Source organism: Mesoplodon densirostris, chromosome 10 (genome assembly GCF_025265405.1).
Source record: "Mesoplodon densirostris isolate mMesDen1 chromosome 10, mMesDen1 primary haplotype, whole genome shotgun sequence".
NCBI classification, from domain to species: Eukaryota; Metazoa; Chordata; class Mammalia; order Artiodactyla; family Ziphiidae; genus Mesoplodon; species Mesoplodon densirostris.
In genome coordinates, this window is record NC_082670.1 from 21,551,456 (window position 1) to 21,572,394 (window position 20,939).

A 20,939-nucleotide genomic window follows, 5' to 3' on the forward strand; every position below is an offset into this window, starting at 1 on the left:
GCTTGCATTGTTTCCAATGAGAAATCTGTGATCTATGTTTGTTCCTCTATACATAATATGACTTTTGTTCTTAGCTACTTTTAAGAATCTTCTCTTTATCATTGATTTTGAGTAATTTGGTTATGTTATGTATTGGTTTAGTTTTGTTCCTGTTTCTCATGCTTATGGTTCATTGAGATTCATGGATTAGTAGGTTTATAGTTTTCACCAAATTTCAAAAAAATTCAGCCATTATTTTTTCATATATTCTTTTTTATCCCTTCTTCCAATTTTTCCTCTCCTTTAGGGACAGCAAGTACATATATATTTGAGACTTCAAGCTTTTCCACAGCTCATTGGTGCCGTAGTCACTTTTTATTTTTATTCTCTTTTCTCTCTGCATTTCATTTTATATAGTTTCTATTGCTATGCCTTCTAGTTCACTAATTGTTTCTTTTGCAAAGTCTAATCTGTCATTAATCCCATCCAGAGTACTTTTTATCTCATATGCCATAGTTTCCACCTCTAGAAGTTTAATTTGTGTCTTTTAAAAATCTTTCAGGTCTCTATTTAACTTTTTGAACATATGGAATGCAGTTATAAAAACATTCTAAATGTCTTTATCTGCTAATCCCAACACCTGTGTCAGTTCTGGGTGAATTTTGATTGATTGATTCCTCTCTTTTCCTAGGATATATTTTCCTTCTTGTTTGCATATCTGTTTTTTTCAATATTAAATTTTTATCAAGATATATTTCATATAACATAAAACACACCTTTTTAAAGTGTACAATTCAGTGGTTATAGTGTATTCACAAAGTTGTACAATCATTGTCACTATCTAAATTCCAGAATATTTCAAGATCTTCAACAAGAAGCCCTATATCCTTAAGTAGCAATTCCCCATTACCTCCTCTCAGCCCCTGGCAACTACTAACCTACCTTCTGTCTCTATGAGTTTGCCTATCTTAGACATGTAATATAAAAAGAATCATACAATATGTGTTATTTTTGTGTCTGGCTTCTTTCATTTAGTATGTTTTCAAGGTCCATCAGTGTTGGAACATATATCAGTACTTCATTCTTTTTTATGGCTGAATAATATTCCACTGTATGGATTTAACATACTGTATGTGTCTATTGATCAGTAGATGGACATTTGGGTTGTTTCCACCCTGGGGGTACTGTGAATAATGCTACTATAAACAATCATGTACAAGTTTCTACATGAGTATGTTTTCAATTCTCTTAGCTATTTACATAGAAGTAGAATTGCTGGATTACATGGTAACTCTATGTTTAACTTTTTAGAGAACTACCAAACAGTTTTCCATAAACGCTGCACCATTTTACATCCCTACAAGCAATGTATGGGGTTCCAATTTCTCCACTTGTTATTGTCTGGGTTTTTAAAATTATTATTATAGCTATCCTAGAGGATGTGAAGTGGTATCTCATGGTTTTGTTTTACATTTACATAATGACTAATGTTGTTGAATATCTTTTCAGGTGCTTATTGGGTACTTGTATGTCTTCTTTGGAATAATGTATACTTAGATCCTTTGCCCATTTTTAAGTTGGGTTATTTATCTTTTTGTTATTGGGTTGTAGGAACTTTTTATATACAAGTTACCATTCTAGATACAAGTCCCTTGTCAGATATATAATTCACAAAATTTTCTCCCATTCTGTGGGCTGTCATCTCATTTTCTTAATGGAGTCCTATGAAGCTCAAAAGTCTTTAATTTTGATGCTCTCCAACTCACCTATTTTTTTCTTTTATTGCTTGTGTTTTTGATGTCATCCAAAAAACCATTGCTAAGCTAAGATTACAAAGATTTGCCCCAAAGTTTTCTTCTCAGGGTTTTATGGAGTTTTAGTGCTTACATTTAGATCTTTGTTTCATTTTGAGTTAATTTTTGTATATGGTGTGAGGTAGGGCTCCAAATTCATTCTTTTGCATATGGATTATCCATTTGTCCCACTATTGTTTGGTAATAAGATTATTCTTTGTACATTGAACTGTTTTGGCACTCTTGTTAAAATTAATTGACCATAAATGTATGGGTTTATTTATAGACTCTATACTAAATTTTATTGCTCTATAGGTTTATCCTTATGATAGTAACACATACCTTGATTATTGTAGTGTTATAGTAAGTTTTGAAATTGCAAACTGCGAGTCCTGCAACTCTGATCTTTTTAAAGATTGTTTTGGTTATTGTGGGCCTCTTGTATTTCCAGACGAATTTTAGGATAAGCTTGCCAATGTCTAAAAAAAAAAACGCCAGCTGGAATTTTGATAGGCATGCACTGAGTCTGTAGAACAACTTGGGAAGTACTGCTAATTAACAATATGAAGGCTTTTAATCCATGAACATGCAATGTCTATTTATTTAGGTCAGTTTAATTTCTTTCAGTGATGTTTTACAAACTTCAGTGTACAATTTTGTTTTGCTTCTGTTAATTTTATTCCTAAGTATTTTGTTACTTTTGATGCTATTATAAATGATTATTTCCTTAATTTTATTTTCAGATTGTTCATTGCTAGTATCTAGACATACAATGAAATTTTATATATTGATCTTGTATCCTGCAACCTTGCTGAACTCATTTATTGGATCTATATTTTTTGTATACGGATTCCTTAAGATTTTCTGTATACAAAATTATGTTATTGGCAAATAGAGTATTTGTCTTCTTCCTTTTAAATCTGGATGCCTTTTATTTCCTTGAACCTTCAGTACAATGTTGAATAGAAATGGTAAGAGCACACATCCTTTTCTTGTTAGGTGTGCTATTACCAGCTCTTCCTAGGGCCAGCCAAGGAAAATGCTCCTCTTTAAGTCCCAGCTCACCTCAGAGCAGGCTTCAGTGAAACAGTCATCTATATCATGAGAGATATAGGTACAAACTATTTGCAAAGGATGCTAAGACTTCTTTGGAGAAGTCTTTGTTATGCTCATCATTCTGAATAGCTCAGATAAGTCTTCTCTCAGGCTTTTTTTTTAAACCTATAATCCTGTGTCCTCTCTTCTTACCTCTGGGTGTTGCTTCCTCTCTCCCCTTTGCTCATCTGAAAAATTTGTCCTCAAGATCACTTTTGCAATGTGCTCTTATCAAACCTCTGCTAAGCTCTCTTTCTCAGAAGCCTAGGTCTTCTCTTTCATTTTCATTTTCTTCCAGTTCAAATCATTAATATATCCTACAGGAGAGAGAAACAGCTCTCTAGAAAACCAGTAGCCATCATGGATTCTGGTATTTTCTGGCAGTATTTGCCATGTTAACTTGCCTACCACCTTCAACATGTACATACACACACTCTGCTCACACTCCACAGACATACCCCATCGCACATATCACACAAACACAAACCATGTATCACAGTCCACACCTAGCACACACCACCACACACCCCACAACATACACTATACACACACACATACACACATGTACCAGATACCGTATCACACAAATCACACTCATGCAAGCATAAATCACAGACTACATATAGCACAAACCATCACACATTTCACATATCACCCACGCCACACTACATACATTACACACATGTGTGCACACCTCCTATGATGTGTGTTTAGTGCAGCATAGAAAGTTACTCTCTTGTTTAACACATACCACTATGCCTGGAACCACTCTAGACACTTGAGATTCATCAATTAAAAACACAGACAAAACTCTCTACTGCTGTGGAATTTGCATCCTCATGCAAGAGGCAGACAATAAGCAAGATACATAAATAAAATATTCAGTAATAAGTGCCATGGGAACAAAAGAGAGCACTGTTAGAGGGCTTGGGAGTGGGGGAGGGGTGCAACTGTAAACTAGGTGGTCAGAGTAAGCCTGACTGAGAAGAGACACCTGAAGGAGTTGAGGGAAGGCACCCTAGGGATATCTAAGGGATGACTGTTCCCCACCGAAGGAACAGCCAGAGTCCAGGCCTTTTTAAGGAGACTCCAGTGACCCACTCCCCATTCTGGGTCTTCAGCTTCCTACAGCCCAGACTCATAGGGTCAAGCCCAGCCTTACTTACTGGAGGGGATGCATCCCCCATGGGGCAGCTCCGATTGGTCTCTCCCTAGGCTCACCTTTGGAGAACAAATCTCTGAAGCCTCATCTGCATCCCTCTCCCCTTTAAGACCTTCAGCTCTCTGTGTGAACCAGTCCCTCCTTCATGCAACAAGAAACAGGTGCAAGATGGGGCAGCTGTCACAAGACAGTCCCCATCATGAGGTTGATGCTTTTGTCTTGCTTTTGTTGCCTGTAGTGGCAGTCTGTTTTCTTTGGGACATTCACTAGCTTCCTTTTCCTGATCCTTTGACAGGACAAATTTGGCGTGAGCTGTGCCTACATCCAGAGTCACAGCCACAACAATGAAAGTCGTGGGAATCTGTAAGGAGTCATCATTGGATCAGGGATACAGGGGCTCATTCTTTCTCTTCTGTCTGTGTGCCGGTTGCCTCAGGAGTAGATCTGTCCTGTACTGCGTGCAGGGCCTGCTACCACAGGACATGCCTGAGCACGATGATTCAGTCACCTGGTGGCAAAATGGCAGAAGGCTCTGTGGGCACCCAGGAGGATGCAGTGCTGAAGAGAGACTCCTGTTTTGGTGGGAAGAGAGGAACCTGTTTCACAATTTTGCCTCCAGACTGAGCTGCTGGACCATCAGGACTGTGGCTGCACCCAACTCCCCCCAGTATCCATCTGTGGGTCCATTGCCCTGAGCACAGGCTTCCATGAGTTTTCAGGGTCAGCAGCTGACCAGCCAGGCCAGGGGCCCAGAGTTTACCCCAGGCAGCTCTCAGAAGCCAAATTTAACTTCCCCTGCCTGTGTCCTCAGCCTTCCTTACTGGCTCCTTTGGGCCACTGCATATATTTATTTCCTAAGCAAACACTTATTGTGCACTTATCATAAATACCTCTTACACCTAAGGCTATAAATGTGGCAGGGTCTTATTTATTTATTTATTGCCCATTAAATAATAACTCTAAATTGGGTAGGGACAGTATATTTGCTCTTACTTTGAACTGGAGAGGCTGGAGCTAAGACACCAACTACTCAACCCCAGACCCCACAGTCTTTCCTGCACATTGCAGGTGATGGCCCCCAGGCCTCACATGGCCCCCAGCTGAGGCCACTCACTGCTGGGCCATTAGTGGCTCCTGTTTGCTGTCCTTGGTGCCTGACTCTGACTATTGATAAGTAATTGAATCTTGCGAAGGGATACCGAGGAGGAAAATGAGCCACAGTATCAGGACAGAAGAGAATAGGAGAATGGCTTGAGCAAATTCTCTGATACCAATGAGCCCTATTATTGTACCGCCCCTTTTTTTCACCACACCCTTCAGAGCAGTTATGATACAACCAGCGACTAAAAATAGTAAAACATAACATCAGCCAGAAAGGCTTATAAATCCCAAGGGGGGTTGGTGGCAAAAGTAGAAAGATCTCACATCAGAGTCTGTGAACTCTGCAGACTTCCTGCTTTTAGATCCTCTGTGCTGGGGTCACAAAAGAGTTTACTGAATTATTAATTTGTCCCTTCGTTTTATTGCTGTAAAAGAAAAATATTTCTCCTACTGTCTCCCCTCCCTTTCAGGACAAGCTGAGTGCAAAAGATACGGGCCATTTCACGAGCTTCCTCCCCGGACCTACAGGGCGCCACCTCCCACAGCAGTTTCACTTCTGAGTTTAGTCCAGTATGAGTTAACTTCCTCATCCAGATCTCAGGAACCGGCAGCTACGGAGGGAGCGAGCAGTGCATATGTGCCTGCTGCACGGTGACGAGAGTGGGAAGGGTCCAGGCCCAGGTTTCTTCGGTGGAGGGCAAGGAGACGTGTGTGTGTGCGTGTGTGCGCGTGTGTGTGTGTGTGCGTGTGTGTGTGTGTGGTGGGCGGCACGGAGAAGGGAGTTCGTTTCCTGATAACAGCTGCTGGAACTCTGAAAATGGTCAGGACTGTGCTTCATAGCTCTCACACCCTGTCTGCTTTCTCTTTCGCCAGACTCCATGTCAGATCTCCGAAGATCCAGGATGTGAGGTGAGTGAAGGCCCAGGACGGGAACCCTGGGGCCTCAGAGGAGGGGGAGGTCCTTGTCCCCGGGAGCAAAGCACCCCTGGCAGAGCAGAGCCTAGTGTATCTCTTGGGGGAGATAACCTGCCAAAGGATAGAAGTCTCCGGAAGAAATTCTCTACGGATCCAAGAGAGCCGTCCTGGTTATGAGAGGGACATAGCGTATCCAGTAACTTTAGTTGCATCCCTGCTTTTAATTCTGCCACTGTCAGTTCAAAGGAAAGGCCGCCCTCTTCCTCCGTCCTCTGCTGCCCTCCCTGACAAACTCCCAGGAATGGGGAAGCAGGGAACAGGGCTAGGTTCACGAAGCAACCGGAGCAGTGGGTGAAGGGACCGAGTCCTTTGTTCCTAGTCACCTCTCCTTTGTCTATTGGTTGTCAGGTCCTCGCTGGTGGACACTAGGTGTCCAGCACCCAGGATCCTACAGAGGCCCCACCTTCCCCACATCCTGGGTTCTGCCAACCCCCTGTGTTCCAGTCACCCTGAACTTCTCCTGGGAGACAAGTCCTGGCCTGAAAAGATAGATAGTCACCTCCCTAGGAGGTGAGCTCCCAGGAGCTCTGCACCCCAGGACCAACCCCTTCTCTTCCCAGCTCTCTTTCCAATTCTCTTTTCCTCAGGTCAGGGAGGGCAAAAAGAACTTGTTGGTTTTTCTGGTTGTCTTTTTTTACTTTCATTATCATCCTGGGTGGGTCTCCACTGGGGACTTTATTAACCTGGTGTCTTTTGTTCTTTGTGGGGTGGGAGTGAGGGTTTAATTAGAGTCAAATTTAGGGAATTCCTGGCGGTCCAGTGGTTAGGACTCCTTGCTTTCACTGCCGAGGGCTCGGGCTCAATCCCTGGTCGGGGAACTAAGATCCCACTAGCTGAGAGGCGTGGCCAAAACAAACAAACAAAAAACAACAAAAAATTAGAATCAAATGTGATTGTCTCAATGAAACCCTTCATAGACCACCCAGTTACCTGGGTTACCTGGATGTAAGTGTTACTACCAGTTACAAAGAAGTAACTCTGGTACTACGTATTCTTAATATTCATTAGAGCGGGAAAGAGTTTGACAATCCCTCACTGAGTTCTCTCTCTTGCTGCAACTTTGGTGAAGAAGTCTGTCTCGTTTCTCTATCTCTCTCAGTGCTTGGTCCAAGAAAACTTTTCACAATAATGGAGTGTTCTCTCCCTGGGCTTTCGTGTAGCCACCAATCACCTGCACCTATTAAGCACTGAAATGTGGCTAGTGGGTGTGAGAAACAGAATTTTAAATTCTATTTAATTGTTATTAATTCAAAGTGCCCACATGTAATAGTCACTACCATATTCCACAGCACAGCTACATTTGATGCGTCTTCTAAATTCCAATCTATTTCTTCTCTCTAGAGAGAAGACCACGTGACCTGTGGAGGCCAGTGGCAGCCAGTGCATTGGAAAGAGGCTCAGACAAGGTGAAGTTCCATCACTGTGGGAAAGTTCTGGCTGCTTCATCTCTGCCTCTAGATCCAATATTAGAGGTTTTCAGGGAGAGCCATGGCCTCAACCCCAATCACCAAGAAGATGAGGGAGGAAGCCACCTGTTCCATCTGTCTGCAACTGATAACTGAGCCAGTGAGCATCAGCTGTGGACACAGCTACTGCCACTGGTGCATAGTGAGCTTCTGTGAGATGCAACCATGGCTGGAGACATTCTCCTGTCCCCAGTGTCGGGCGCCATTTAAAATGGCGAGCCTCCGACCCAACAAGCAGCTGGGAAACCTCATTGAAGCCATCAAGGAGATGGACCAGGAAATGTCATGTGAGGAACATGGAGAGAAGCTCCATCTGTTCTGTGAAGATGAGGGCCAGCTCATCTGCTGGCGCTGTGATCGGGGATTGCAGCACAAAGGGCACACCACAGCTCTGGTGGAAGATGCATGCCAAGGTTACAAGGTGAGTGGTGGGCCAGAGGACCTTGGCGAGTACCCGGCCTCATGTTGCCCCCCAAGACCTGAGATTATTTAGCCTGAAACCCAAGATTAGGACCCTGAAATATAGTTTTCATCGTGTCATTCTTCTGAAAAGTAGTTTATGATGGGCCCTCACTGAATCAAGGCCTGATGGTCACTCTTCTCCCTATGCACTCTTGCTCAGATGAACTCCTCCCTGCTCTAGAATGCCATGTGTTCCAATGCACACCTGCATGTTCTATTGCCTCACACCGTGTGTGTAATTTGAGAAACCACAATGTGCAAGTCCATGGGATAGAGTCTGAAAACACAGGGGATGAAGACACACCCCCTTTTAGGTATCCTACAGTCTAATAGGGCAGACAAACCAGCAGAAAGACTGTCTGGAGCCCCCTGATTTGGATGGTGGGGAGGAGCACCAAGGGGTGTGGAATGGTACCTGAGGAATCGTCCCCACAGTGACTCTTGAAGAACACATACAAATTAGCCAGATATAGAAGTAGGGAGAAGAGAGAGGGCATTCCAGACCGAGGGGCCCACATGTGCAAAGGCACAGCCATGAGAGCGTACCTGACTCGCTGTGACCAGGCCAGAGGGTGTGTGCAGGGAAGGCAGGTGATGTCATGGGAAAGGAAGTCAGGGCCCAGAACTTGGTATCCGCTCAGAGTCTAAGCCCTAGCCCAGAGTAGTCCTGGCCACGGGGGGATTTTCATTTGCACAGTGAAGGATCAGGGTGACATTGAAAAGAACATTCTGGTACCGATACAATGAAAGGAATACCAAAGAGTAAAATTTAGATTGTTCCTATAAGAAGGGGGAAAGGGAGCAGTTCCAAGCAAGATTCAGGAAGGGGAATGAGTGGAAGGGTTTGGAAGTGATTGGTCATGGAGTATGAAATGGAGGGAGAGGTTGTGGGCCACTCCTGTTTATCACTTAAGAGCATATAAAGGAAGGCTGACCTTTGCTATTGTGGAACGAAGGAGGGGGCATGGTCCTGCTGCCTTATTCCTTCTCTGCCCTGGCTAGATTTGAGAAAATTGTCATCCCCAGTGTGAGCTCCTTGTTCCCTCCCCTATGACGTGGAGGTGGTCTTCTATTAAGGTTCTGGGTCCTTCATCAGGACACGTCAATACTGACCACCACTCGGCACATGGCAGCTCTTCCTTAAACTCCATGGAGCAGCTAATTACTGTAATGGGGATATTCCCATTGGAATTATTTTCCCACCAAGTAGTAAAAGGAGCAGCACGGGGTGATGGTTCTAAGCCTTGAGAGTCAGACTGCTTAGTTTGAAATCTTAGTTCTGCTACTTATTAGATGGGTGACTTTGAGCAAAGTTATGTAATGTCTTCATGCCTTGGTTTCCCCAACTATCAGTGGGAATAATAGTAGTTCCCTTCCTCTCCAACATACATGCTCAGGAGGTTGTTATAAGCTTTAGGGACATTAATACATGTAAAGCTTAGAATAGCACTTGGCATGTAGTGTGGGCAATACAGTCTTTTGCTAACAAGTTCTATAGAGCCCTTTCTTGAGAGCACGTGAGAATTGAGTATACTTATTGGCTTTAGGACAAGAGCCAATTCTTTTTCTTTTTAAATCAAGATAAAATTTTTTTTCTAATTAATTAGGCTGTGTCAGGTCTTAGTTTCAGCATGCAGGCTCTAGAGTGCACAGGCTTAGTTGCCCTGTGGTATGTGGGATCTTAGTTCCCCCACCAGGAATCAAACCTGCATCCCCTGCATTACAAGGCAGATTCTTAACCTCTGGACCACCAGGGGAGTCCTAAGAGCCAATTCTTTTAGTGTTGATAACAAGTAGCAATTTGGTTTAGCTTAAACTTGCTTTCCATGAAAATGTGAGAAACTATTTTGAAAAATAACCTGAAAGCTTGATATGGATACTAAATCATTTTTAAAGGGCTTCATGATACCATTCTTCAAAAGGTCTCAGAGCTCCCCTCCTCCATTAACTGTTTCTAATAACTTCAGCTGGCATCTTGGTCTGTCTTTCCTTCCTGACTCACCATAATACATACAGTTCCATGTATGCCAAACACTCAGGTATTGGTTCTGTTTGGGTCAGCACATTACTTCATAAAATCTCTTTAGGTGATTATTATCTTGTTTTATGTGCAGAATTTCCCTGGCAAGACTGTTAGTGGTGGATATAGCTCAGGCTCAGGGTCAGCAGGTGAGCTGGGATCACAGCCCAACCACCCACCGGTTACTGCATCTTGAGCAAGTTATTTATCCCCCTTCTAAGCTTCAGTTTCTGCGGCACAGAAATGATGTTAAAAATCCTACTAACTGCTCAGTGTTGCCAAGGGAATCAAATATGTTACCGCCTATACAGCCTTCAGCATGCTTCCTGGTAAAGTGTAAGGACTCAATACATATTCAATAGTCATGCTATTCTAATAGTCTTGGAGGGCTGGGATGCTCCTTAGGTGCCCAATGAAGAATTGTTGAATTGAAAAGACTTTATTCACCCAATTTTTCCTTCAGGAAAAGCTCCAGGAAGCTGTGACAAAATTGAGGCAACTGGAAGAGGAATGTATGAACCTGAAGGTGTTCACGGCAAAGCAAATAACCGAATGGAATGTAAGAGTTTGGGTTTATTGATCTCAAGCTAGTTTCCATCCTAGAGCTTAGGTACAGGGGATGATTGAGCAAAACATAGTGATGGCTTATTTTCACTAAACCAGACCAAACAGATAAAACACAAAGAAGAAACCACATTTGTTTTTATGTCCCTCATTGTCTAATATCTATGAGAATTTATCTCCAACCCCTTCAGCCTTTCAGTAGTAACCGGCTAGGATTCCGAAACCTCAGTTAGGAGAAGCAGAACAGGTGTGCCCATTTACCTAGAGCCATTCTTGACTGGGTTTCAGTTCTTAATATCTCAAAGTACCTTCTGGATTTGAAGGCCTTATTAACCTTATTGCTTTGGCACATGTACCACAGTGCAGGGTATGGCTTTCAGCCTTACAGGTTCAGAAACCACCCTTTGTGAGCACTAAGAAAACAGAATCACTCCAGGTTGAGGTTCGTTATTACTCAAGCTCATTAGACTGAAGAAGGAAATCTATCTGATTTATAAGGAGGACCAGAGTGCTCCAAGAACCTACACACTTGGCACTGTAGCCTCTAGGGTCTGAAAGGCTGTTTCCATGGCTGACCAGCCTCCCCGTGATCAGAGATGCATTCCTTTATGGAAATATTTATGTAATTAACCGGCTTACAGTCAAATCCCACAGGCCAGTGAGCCATTTTGCCTCTTTCAGAGGTTTCTTCCAACCTTCCAACCTCTGCCCAATCCTTTGTGTACAGTTGTTAAACTTGAACTCTCAGAGGACACTCTTGCTTCCCTCATGTCTGGGATCTTGGGCAATGGGGAGGATCTTGATTATAACTAATACATATGGAAACCCTGTCAATGACACTCTACCACAACATCACAGTCATCAAAACACTGCGTTGAAAAAGCACTCATGGAAACTGCAATTCTTATCTCCCCAAGTGAAAGCTGAGTCCGACAAGGTGTATGTACCATTTGGTTTCTTATACATAAGGATGAGTAGGTGGACCCGAGTTGGTGGATGACTATTTCGTAGTTAACTATGACAAATGCCTGATACCCAGACCTCCTGCTACTGAGAACCATGGACTCTCCTAATAGCCTGGTTGTCTTAAAGTCCAGTCTTGGTGATGTTCATTACAAGCTTTTGCTTCAAGAAATTCCCTTAGACTCAGAGCTACTTTCTTATATCCTGAATAAAAACTCATTTTTATCTTTGTAACTGATAAAGTTTTTAACCTTGGCCCTAGTCCCATGATTAAATTATCTAGCACTCCTGCACCTTGGCTGAAGAAGGATATTAATAAGGTGATAACCTCTCCCACATCTGAGTACCTGCCTTTCAGGCATGACTCTGCAGCGGGCAATTTGGGACGTTCTTCCAGCTCGAATGATTCATGGGAAAATAATGTTATGGTAGCTGAGCAAACTTTCTTTTGTGTATGTATGTGTTAAAATATGCATGATGAAATTTACTGTTTAACTGTTTTTATGTGCACAGTTCCATTCCTTCTTCCTCGTAACTCCTGGTAACCACTATTCTACTTTCTGTCTCTATGAATTTGACTATTCTAGATACCTCATATAAGTGGAATCATACAATATTTGTTCTTTTTTTTCTGGCTTATTTTACTTAGCATAATGTCTTCAAGATTCATCCATGTTTTAGCATGTATCAGAATTTCATTCATTTTTAAGCCTGAATAGTATTCCACTATATCTATACACTGCATTTTGTTTATCATTTCATCCATCAATGGACATTTTATTTGTTTCCACCTTTCTTGACTCTAGGAGAAGATAGAAGTTCAGAAACAAAAAATCCAGTCTGACTTTAAGAATCTCCGGAGCTTCCTTCATGAGGAAGAGAAGTCTTACCTATGGAAACTGGAGAAAGAAAAAGAGCAGACTCTGAGGAGACTGAGGGACAATGAGGCCAATCTTGAACAGAAGAGCCATGAACTCGAAAGCTACATCCTGCAACTAGAGCATAAATGTCAGGGCTCAGCCCAAAATCTGCTGCAGGTAAGGCCATGAACTTGGAGAAGGGAAGGAAGGTATCTGTTCCTGAGCTTTTAGGAGGAGAATGGTGAGGAAGCAAGGGAAGCTGGGCAAGGCCTGCCTGTTTCACTCAAAAATGGCACATTAGTGTAGGGAATTTAAAGTAATGTTTCTTTTGGATACACAGCAGTATTTGCAAGTTGGCCTTCACTGGTCTATAGAACAGCTTTAGGTGAATCAGAAAAAATATAGATATGGTGGGTTCCTTGGCCAAATGGAACCATGGGATAACTTTTGTTACCATTCGTCTCTGTCCCATGTTCACAAAACTCTGACTGTCAAACTGTCTCCTGAAATACTCCTCCAGATGACTGGTGGATGACAAAGTGGGGCAGCCAAAAGAAGGTTATGAGTGATAACCTTCTCCCTGATTTGCTTGTAGAGCCCTCCAGAGCTCTTTCGGGTCCTTCTTTCAGCTGCATAATGGATCCAGCCCATTAAGACAAACTACGACTGGAGCTGTTTGTTCTATTCCCCCACTAATAGAACTGGAGGTCACACTGTAGCCTGAGAATGTAGCATGACTGTCCCACCACCATGTGATACCTGCTGCTACCATCTTAATGGCCCAGTCACAGGGGCTATGCATGGATTCACCATTACGGACCTTTGCAATGAATGGTCTCTACTGTGGGCTCACTCTGAAGGAAATTAGGTCACTGAAAGCAAGTCTTTCCAGAGGGAGCATGGGCAAAACTCTTGGCCTTCTATCCTAAGCAGCCCACAGGTAGATGTGACTGCAGACACTGCAGCTCTCCACAGACCACAGCAAGGAAGATAACAGATAAACATTCTGATATGCTGAATATCCCAGGGGGCCGGGATGGAAATCATTCTATCTGGGTATCCATCAATATCTAAGGCCAGGGTTACTTTCTTTACTTCTTTGTAAGGAGTGTTTATAGAGAACAGCCCCACATGCCAAGTCCCATGAAATGCTGATGTTCCCACACTTACATTTTGTCTTTCTCCATAGGATGTGAAAGATACTTTGAGCAGGTGAGTCCTGTACAAATGCAGGAGGGAAGGGGTGTGGGTATATAGAGCTGAATGGAATTTACCACTGAAGAAGTCTTGGTCTCTGCTTATTCTAGGAGTTGGGCTGTGAAGCTAGAACAACCAGAGGCCCTCTCTTTGGACCTTCATACTGTGTGCAACGTTTCTGAGCTTTACTTTGATGTGAAGAAAATGTTAAGGAGCTATCAAGGTAGGTGAAGAAGCCCTAAATGCTACGGACAGAGGGACCTTAAGTGGTAGCCAAGTTCACCACCTATCCCTGGGCAGGCTCACAGCCAGAGGGGTCATTCAGATATTTTCAGTTGATCTGTCACCCTCTCCCTTGTTAGTTTGCTCCAGTGCTTAGACAGGGACATGGCATACTGGTTACCTGTGAAGACCCTTCAAATTCCTGCTCTCTCACTTATCAACTATGTCATTCCAGTCAAATAACCTCCTCAGTTTCCCCATCTGAAAAATGAAAATATTAATGACTCCCACTTCATTGGGTTGTCGGGAAAATTAAATATGTCAACACGTGTAAAGTGCTTAGCAGTGTCTGGGACATTGTGTTTATTGTTAATATTTTGGTCAATTCTCAGAGCAATGCAAGAAAGGTAGGTGAGTATTATGACTGTGGTCCAAATGTTTTAGGGCCTTGGCCCAGATAACACAGATGGTAAATGTTAGAACCAAGACAAAAAACAAGTTTCACCAATTCCAAAGCCTGAGCTTCCTGCTCCTTTGATTCTCTTCATCAATGCTTGCTATATCTCCACCATCCCTTATCCACAACTACAAGATTCCAAAAGTTCTGAAAACTGACAATTTTTTCATAACTTGTTTGGCTGCAAAATTGGACCTAACCTAAAATGATTTGGTGGCTGTATTAATTATCTATTGCTGTAGACAAATTTAGTGGTTTAAAGCAATACACATATATTATCTCACAGGTTTTGTGAGATAAAGCTGGGCACAGCTTAGTTAGGTCCTTTGCTTAGGGCCTTACAAGGCTGCAATTAAGGTGTTAGCCTGGCTGTGTTCTTACCTGGAAGCTAGACTGGGGAAGAATCCTCTCCCAAGCTTACTCAGGTTGTTGGCAGAATTTATTTCTTTATGGTTATGGGACTTAGGGCCCTGGCTTCTTGCTGACTGTTGGTCAGAGGCTGCCCTCAGCTTCTAGAAGCGAGCCATCAGCTGCTTGCACATGGGCCTCCCAACATGGCCAATTATTTCTTCAGAGTAAGCTCAGGAGAGAGTTCCTAGAGCAAGTCTGTCAGAAAAAGATGGAGGCTTATAAAATGAAATATAGTCACAGGAGTCACATCCCATCATTTTTGCCATATTCTATTGGTCAGAAGCAATTCACAGGTCCTGCCCACACTCAAAGGGAAGGAACTGCATAAGGGTATGAACACCAAGAGGCAGGATGACGGAAGGCTACCCTTGTGTCTGAGTGACATGGTGGCCGAACCTGAACTGCCTGATATGAGATTATTTAAAGTCTTTATTTATCCCGCTTAGTTTGAATTTATGTTTTACTGCAGAAATATTGATGCATTAGATTAAAAGACAATGCCTTAGACCCTTCCAGGGGTGGGCACATAATTTAGAGTATCTGTATTATTTGCCTTTATAACATCAAAAATATTCTGAATTTCAAAACTGATTTGGCCCCAGGGGTTTCAGATAAGGATTATGAACCTGTATTCAGGTTCCCCTCAAGTTAACAAGAACAAACAACAATAACAACTACCAAAAAATAGCAACTCTGTATTTGATCCTGTACAGATGCAAGGAAGGACTTTATATAAATTATGTCCAGATTTAACTGAGTTGATTTTTCTACTCTTATCTTTCACAGAAGGCATTACAACATGGTTCAAGTCAATCTGTTTCTAAAATGAGCTCATCTTTTAACTAGATAATTCTTCTTTTTGAAACCCTCATTATTAAAGCTTTTCTTATTAAAAAAGTAATATAAATAAATTGTAATCACTCAAACAGTATAGAGAGATACGAAAAAAAAGTTCAAGGTTTCTCTTACCCTTCTGCAGGTAACAAGACCTAGGTCTTTCTCTATGTTTTTACAAACATTTAATACATAGATCATCTCTTCCTATTCACCCATTGCTTTTTAAAGCCGTCTAATATTCCATAGTACGTCATAACTATACGTAACCATATTCCTACTGATGGAGCTTCAGGCTGCTTTCAGCACTTGGGTATTATAACATTTGCAACAATAACTTTCTAGTCCATGCAACCTTATATCCTGGTGCTTTCATTCCTGTAGGGCGTATACCTAAAGCTGGGATTGTTGTTAATCTTAACACATGTTACTAGATTACTTGTTCCAATGTAGCAACACGCACTCTCTCACCAGCACCAATAAAAACGATTCACACATACTGAACACTCTTTCTGCGACAGATGAGAAGAGCTTCCCGTGTGTTATCTTGTTTTACACCACAAGCCTGTCTGTAGGGAGCATTTTTTACTTTATAGATAAAGAAACCAAAACACAGAGAGGTTAGGTTGTAAATTCCTACAACCAGCAGGTGGTAACTCAGATAGTATCTCTCTAGAACTCACTCTCTTAATCACTCTGCAATGTGGCAAAAAGTGAAAATGATGTATTTTTTAATTCATTATCTTGTGGAGTGGACACTGAAGGTATGTGTAGTTGGTTTTTGTTTGTTTGTTGCTATTACACACAATACTACTGTGAACTTTCTTGTCCATGCTTTCTTGTGTCCTGTGAATGGTTTCCTCTGGGGATATACCTTGAATTAAAAATGCTGCTGTGTAGAGATGCACATTTAATTTTACTAGATACTACAGATCTTGAAATTGTATCACTTTATACCCTACCAGCAACATAAGAGATCCCACTGTTTCACACCTCCCTGACTCTCTGCTTATAATTTTTGGCCATCTGATGGATTTGAAATGGTACCTAATTGTGGACTTAATTTGAGTTTCTCCAATGTCACTAGTGAGGTTGAGCTTCTTTTAGTAAGTCCATTAGCCCTTCAGGCTTCTTCTGTGTTTTAAGAATTTTTCTTTTGGGTTCTTTTCCTCATTGATTTATGGGAGCTTATTATAGCCAACATCTTCTGTTATGTGTTTGGCATTTTACATTTTCATCCTATCTTTTGATGTATAGAGATTCAAACTTAGAGTAGACACATTTGTCTTCAAGGTCTATGACTTTTGTTTCCAAAGAGCTCAGGAATCAGCCATATTTCTAGTGATATTACCAACCTGTAAACATTTTAATTTCTCAGCTTGGTTTTCCTGGATCATTCAGGGAATACTAATGAAGCCTGAAACTTTTGTGAGTCAGGCTCATGATAAGGACTGACTGAAGAGAGTTTAATAAAGGGATTATTTACAAAGACGAGGATTTGGGTGATCATCAAGGAACAGTGAAGCAAACCAGGGCTAGGAATATGTAGGGAGCCATCACCTCCCCAAGGCTTCGGTAGCAGATGGAGGGAGCTGTAACCAGAGGCAGAGGAATGCAGACCCTCCAAATCATAGCTAGTGGGGAGGGACTTGGGGTACTAAATACTTCTAACTCTATTTCTTTTTGCCGTGTGGTCTCCTCTAGTGCTTCTCATTGGCTTAACCAAATAGCATTCAGAGGGAAGGGAGCCTGATTGATGTGTCCATAGGGGTTAGCCTTCCTGGACACAGAGCAGGCTGGAGAAAGGTGGGGAGTGATCTGGAGGGGCAAGTGGAGAACATCCAGCAGTGGAAGTGTTTCCTAATACTTGATTTCCCGTATTGCCACAGCCCAAATGATCAGTGTTTAACCCAGTAACACAGTGGTTTGCTAACTCTCTTACTGGACCACCCCATTACCACCTTTCATTTTTAAAATTGCATTGCTGGCCAATATCACACTTTATCATACTTTTTTTATGTCTTACTTGACTCTAGTCAGATATTTTTCATGTATATTGGTCTCTGGTGTGTTACTTTATACTAATCCCTATAGAGCATTACCTGAAGCAAGAAAGAAGAGCTTACACTTAAAAGTCGGGAGACTAGGTGTGTGTCCTGAAGCCTGGGTAAAATTTTGGGTTTTCCAATAACAAGTTATGACATTAGTTGTGTCATTTTCCTTCTCTGATCCTCAGTGTTAACGGTAATTAAGCAGAGATGATGAAGGGCTCATTTCTGCTCCAATATTCCATAATTCCTAGAAGTCCTACAAGGGAGAGGAAGGGCTTTGGAGAGGACAGTAACCATGTTAACTCTGGTTAGTTCTGCTCCTTGGCTTCTCTGAGTGACTAGGATGATGATGATGTTGAAGATGATGATATCATTATTATTACTGCCATTTACAGGGCACTTACTACGTACCAGGAATTTTACTAAGCACTCAGCATACATTAGCTCCTTCAATCCTCCCCACCATGCTTGGCGACAGATACGATGATTTCCACTTTATATTTAACAGAACTGAGGCTTGGAGAATGATTTGCCTAAGCTCACAACAGCTAGTAAGAAACAATGTGGTACATATATACAGTGGAATATTACTCAGCCATAAAAAAGAACGAAGTGATGCCATTTGTGGCAACGTGGATAGACTTAGAGATTGTCATACTGAGTGAAGTAAGTCAGACAGAGAAAGACAAATATCATATGATATCGCTTATATGTGGAATCTAAAAATATGGTACAAATAAACCCATTTACAAAATAGAAATAGAGTCACAGGCATAGAAAACAAACTTATGGTTACCAGTGGGGCAAGTGGGGGGAGGGATAAATTGGGAGATTGGGATTGACATATTTTCACTACTATATAAAAAATAGATAACTAATAAGGACCTACTGTATAGCACAGGGAACTCTACTCAATACTCTGTAATGGCCTATATGGGAAAAGAATCTTAAAAAGAGTGGTTATAGGGGGAAGGGTAAGCTGTGAAAAAAAAAAAGAAAAAAAAAGAGTGGTTATATGTATATGTACAACAGATTCACTTTGCCGTACACCTGAAACTTACACAACATTGTAAATCAACTATACTCCAATAAAAATAAAAATAAAAAAAGAAACAATGCTTGGATTTGAATGCAGGCTGGTTTTATTTAAAATAAACTGTGCTCTCAGCTACAAAAATCTTGTCTTTTTTTTTCCCCCAGTCAGCGTGACTCTGGATCCAGATACAGCTTATTACGAACTAATTCTGTCTGAGGATCGGAGACAAGTGACTCGTGGATGCCCCCAGGAGAATCTTGATACTTCTTCTAGGAGATTTAGTGCCTTACCCTGTATCCTGGGCTGTGAAGGCTTCACCTCAGGAAAACATTACTTTGAAGTAGATGTGGGAGAGGGAACTGGGTGGGATTTAGGAGTCTGTATGGAAAATGTGCAGAGGGACACTGTCATGGTGCAGACGCCTCAGTCTGGATTCTGGGCCATCAGATTGTGCAAAAAGAAAGGCTATGTAGCGCTTACCTCTCCCCTAACTTCCCTTCAGCTGAGGGAGCAGCCCCTGGTTGTGGGGATTTTTCTGGACTTCGAGGCTGGAGTTGTATCCTTTTACAACATGACCACTGGTTCCCACATCTTCACCTTTCCAAAGGCCTCCTTCTCTGACACTCTCCGGCCCTATTTCCAGGTCTATCAATATTCTCCTTTGTTCCTGCCTCCCCCAGATGAGTAAGGGATAGAGAGTATAACTGGCATAGAGAGTATAATCTGAATCCCATGAGGACAGAAATGTGGTCTCTTTTCTTTGCTGCTATTTCCTTGTACCTAAAACAGTGCTGGGTTTTTAGTGCATACTTAATAAATCTGCATTGAATAAATGACTATAATGACTGTAAAAATACCCCAAGTGGTCAGCCTGAGCTGGGGAAAAGCAAGATAATAGCGATGATTATGCTTTGTCCTCTCCATCCCTCTTCAGTGGGTTCAGAGTTTCGAGTTCTAAGAGTTCTTGAGTGACTGGGAGGGTGACTCAGAGACCAGGAGGTCTGACTTCTCCCAGTTTGTTTGGTGCCATTTAAACTCATAGATGGGGGATGAGGAAAAGCTGCAATTGTCTCTGTCAACTGCAGAAAAGAGCAGGAAAATAAAAAATGCAATGACTCATCTAACCACTGACATGATTAATAATCTGAGCCACAGTAAGCCATTAATAATCTGAGCCATCAATAATCTGATGTAGTAAGTGTGGATGGCTACCAGAACTGGTGAGATCTGCTTGAGCAATAACCACCCTCCTACCCCCATCTCAGAAGCCAGTTGCAAGTCCAGGTCGTCACCTGTGCTTCTGACTGACTGGCTATAAATTGGAGGTTCCCATGATCCCCTCTTTGGGTTTGATCATTTGTTGGAATACCTCACAGAACTCTGAGAAACACTTTGTTTACTGGTCTGTTATATAATAAAAGATATGATAAAGGATACAAATAAACAAACAAATGAAAAGATACATAGGATGAGGTCCAGAAAGGTCCCTAGCACAGGAGCTTCTGTCCCCATGGAGTTGGAGTACATCACCCTCCCAGCATGTGGATGTGTTCACCAACTCTGAAGCTCTCCAAACCCTGTACTTTGAGGATTTTTATGGTGGCTTCATGATGTGGGCATGATCAACCATCAATTTAATTTCCAGCCCCTCCTCCGTTCCCAAAGGCTAGGGAGTGAGGCTGAAAGTTCCAAGCAACTAATCATGGCCTGGTCCTTCTGGTGATTAGCCCCCATCCTGATCTATCCAGAAGCTCACCAAGAGTTGCCTCATTAGAACAAGAGACATTCCTATCACCTAGGAAGTTCCAAGGGATTTAGGAGCTCTGTACTAGGAACCAAGGGAAGAGGCCAATATATGTGTGTGTGCATGTGTGCGCGCGCGCGTGTGTGTGTGTGTGTGTGTGTGTGTGTGTATATATATATATATATATATATATATACATATGTTTTATAATTATTTCACAACATGTTAATAAACTTCTGTTTTTCTCTTGTTAGTCTAATTTACAGGTCCCTGGTTGGAGAACCTAAGATGGGTAGAGGAAAATGATTGTTTCCTCCCCTATACAAGCAACCCCAATGTTATTTGTTCTCTGTCCCCATAGTTCAAGCACATGTACCCACTCTGGAGCCTCAGACCCACTGGATAACTGAGAGACCCCACCTTCGTGCAGGATAAGTGAAGGCACCATCTGGATATTGCTAAGTCCATCTCTACCTCTAGGTGCCCTGCAGTCCTGTCTTATCCAAGTACAGTCCTGCCCAGTGAGGGGTGGCCTCCTTAAAACGGT

The 20,939-nt window shown here is 42.1% G+C and overlaps 1 protein-coding gene across 2 annotated transcripts; it reads left to right on the top strand.

Annotated features, from left to right (window-relative positions):
- Positions 1-5,510: 5,510 nt before the first annotated feature.
- On the top strand, positions 5,511-20,538 carry TRIM38 (tripartite motif containing 38). Of its 2 annotated transcripts, none has more exons than XM_060111048.1 (8): positions 5,511-5,811; positions 6,004-6,039; positions 7,447-7,992; positions 10,517-10,612; positions 12,387-12,617; positions 13,630-13,652; positions 13,748-13,860; positions 18,813-20,538. In XM_060111048.1, the coding sequence occupies exons 3-8, from the start codon at positions 7,594-7,596 to the stop codon at positions 19,334-19,336; spliced, it is 1,386 nt and encodes a 461-aa protein (XP_059967031.1). In that variant the 5' UTR covers positions 5,511-5,811; positions 6,004-6,039; positions 7,447-7,593; the 3' UTR covers positions 19,337-20,538. The 2 variants fall into 2 exon arrangements, with proteins under 2 accessions (XP_059967031.1, XP_059967030.1); XM_060111047.1 differs by having other exon boundaries at positions 5,511-5,781.
- Positions 20,539-20,939: the final 401 nt, after the last annotated feature.

Excerpts from the sequence above, each read along its gene's own strand:
- TRIM38 (XM_060111048.1), top strand. The coding sequence starts at position 7,594 with ATGGCCTCAACCCCAATCACCAAGAAGATGAGGGAGGAAGCCACCTGT. Across the intron at positions 10,613-12,386 it reads AGCAAATAACCGAATGGAAT|GAGAAGATAGAAGTTCAGAA; the intron begins GTAAGAGTTTGG and ends TCTTGACTCTAG. Across the intron at positions 12,618-13,629 it reads CAGCCCAAAATCTGCTGCAG|GATGTGAAAGATACTTTGAG; the intron begins GTAAGGCCATGA and ends CTTTCTCCATAG.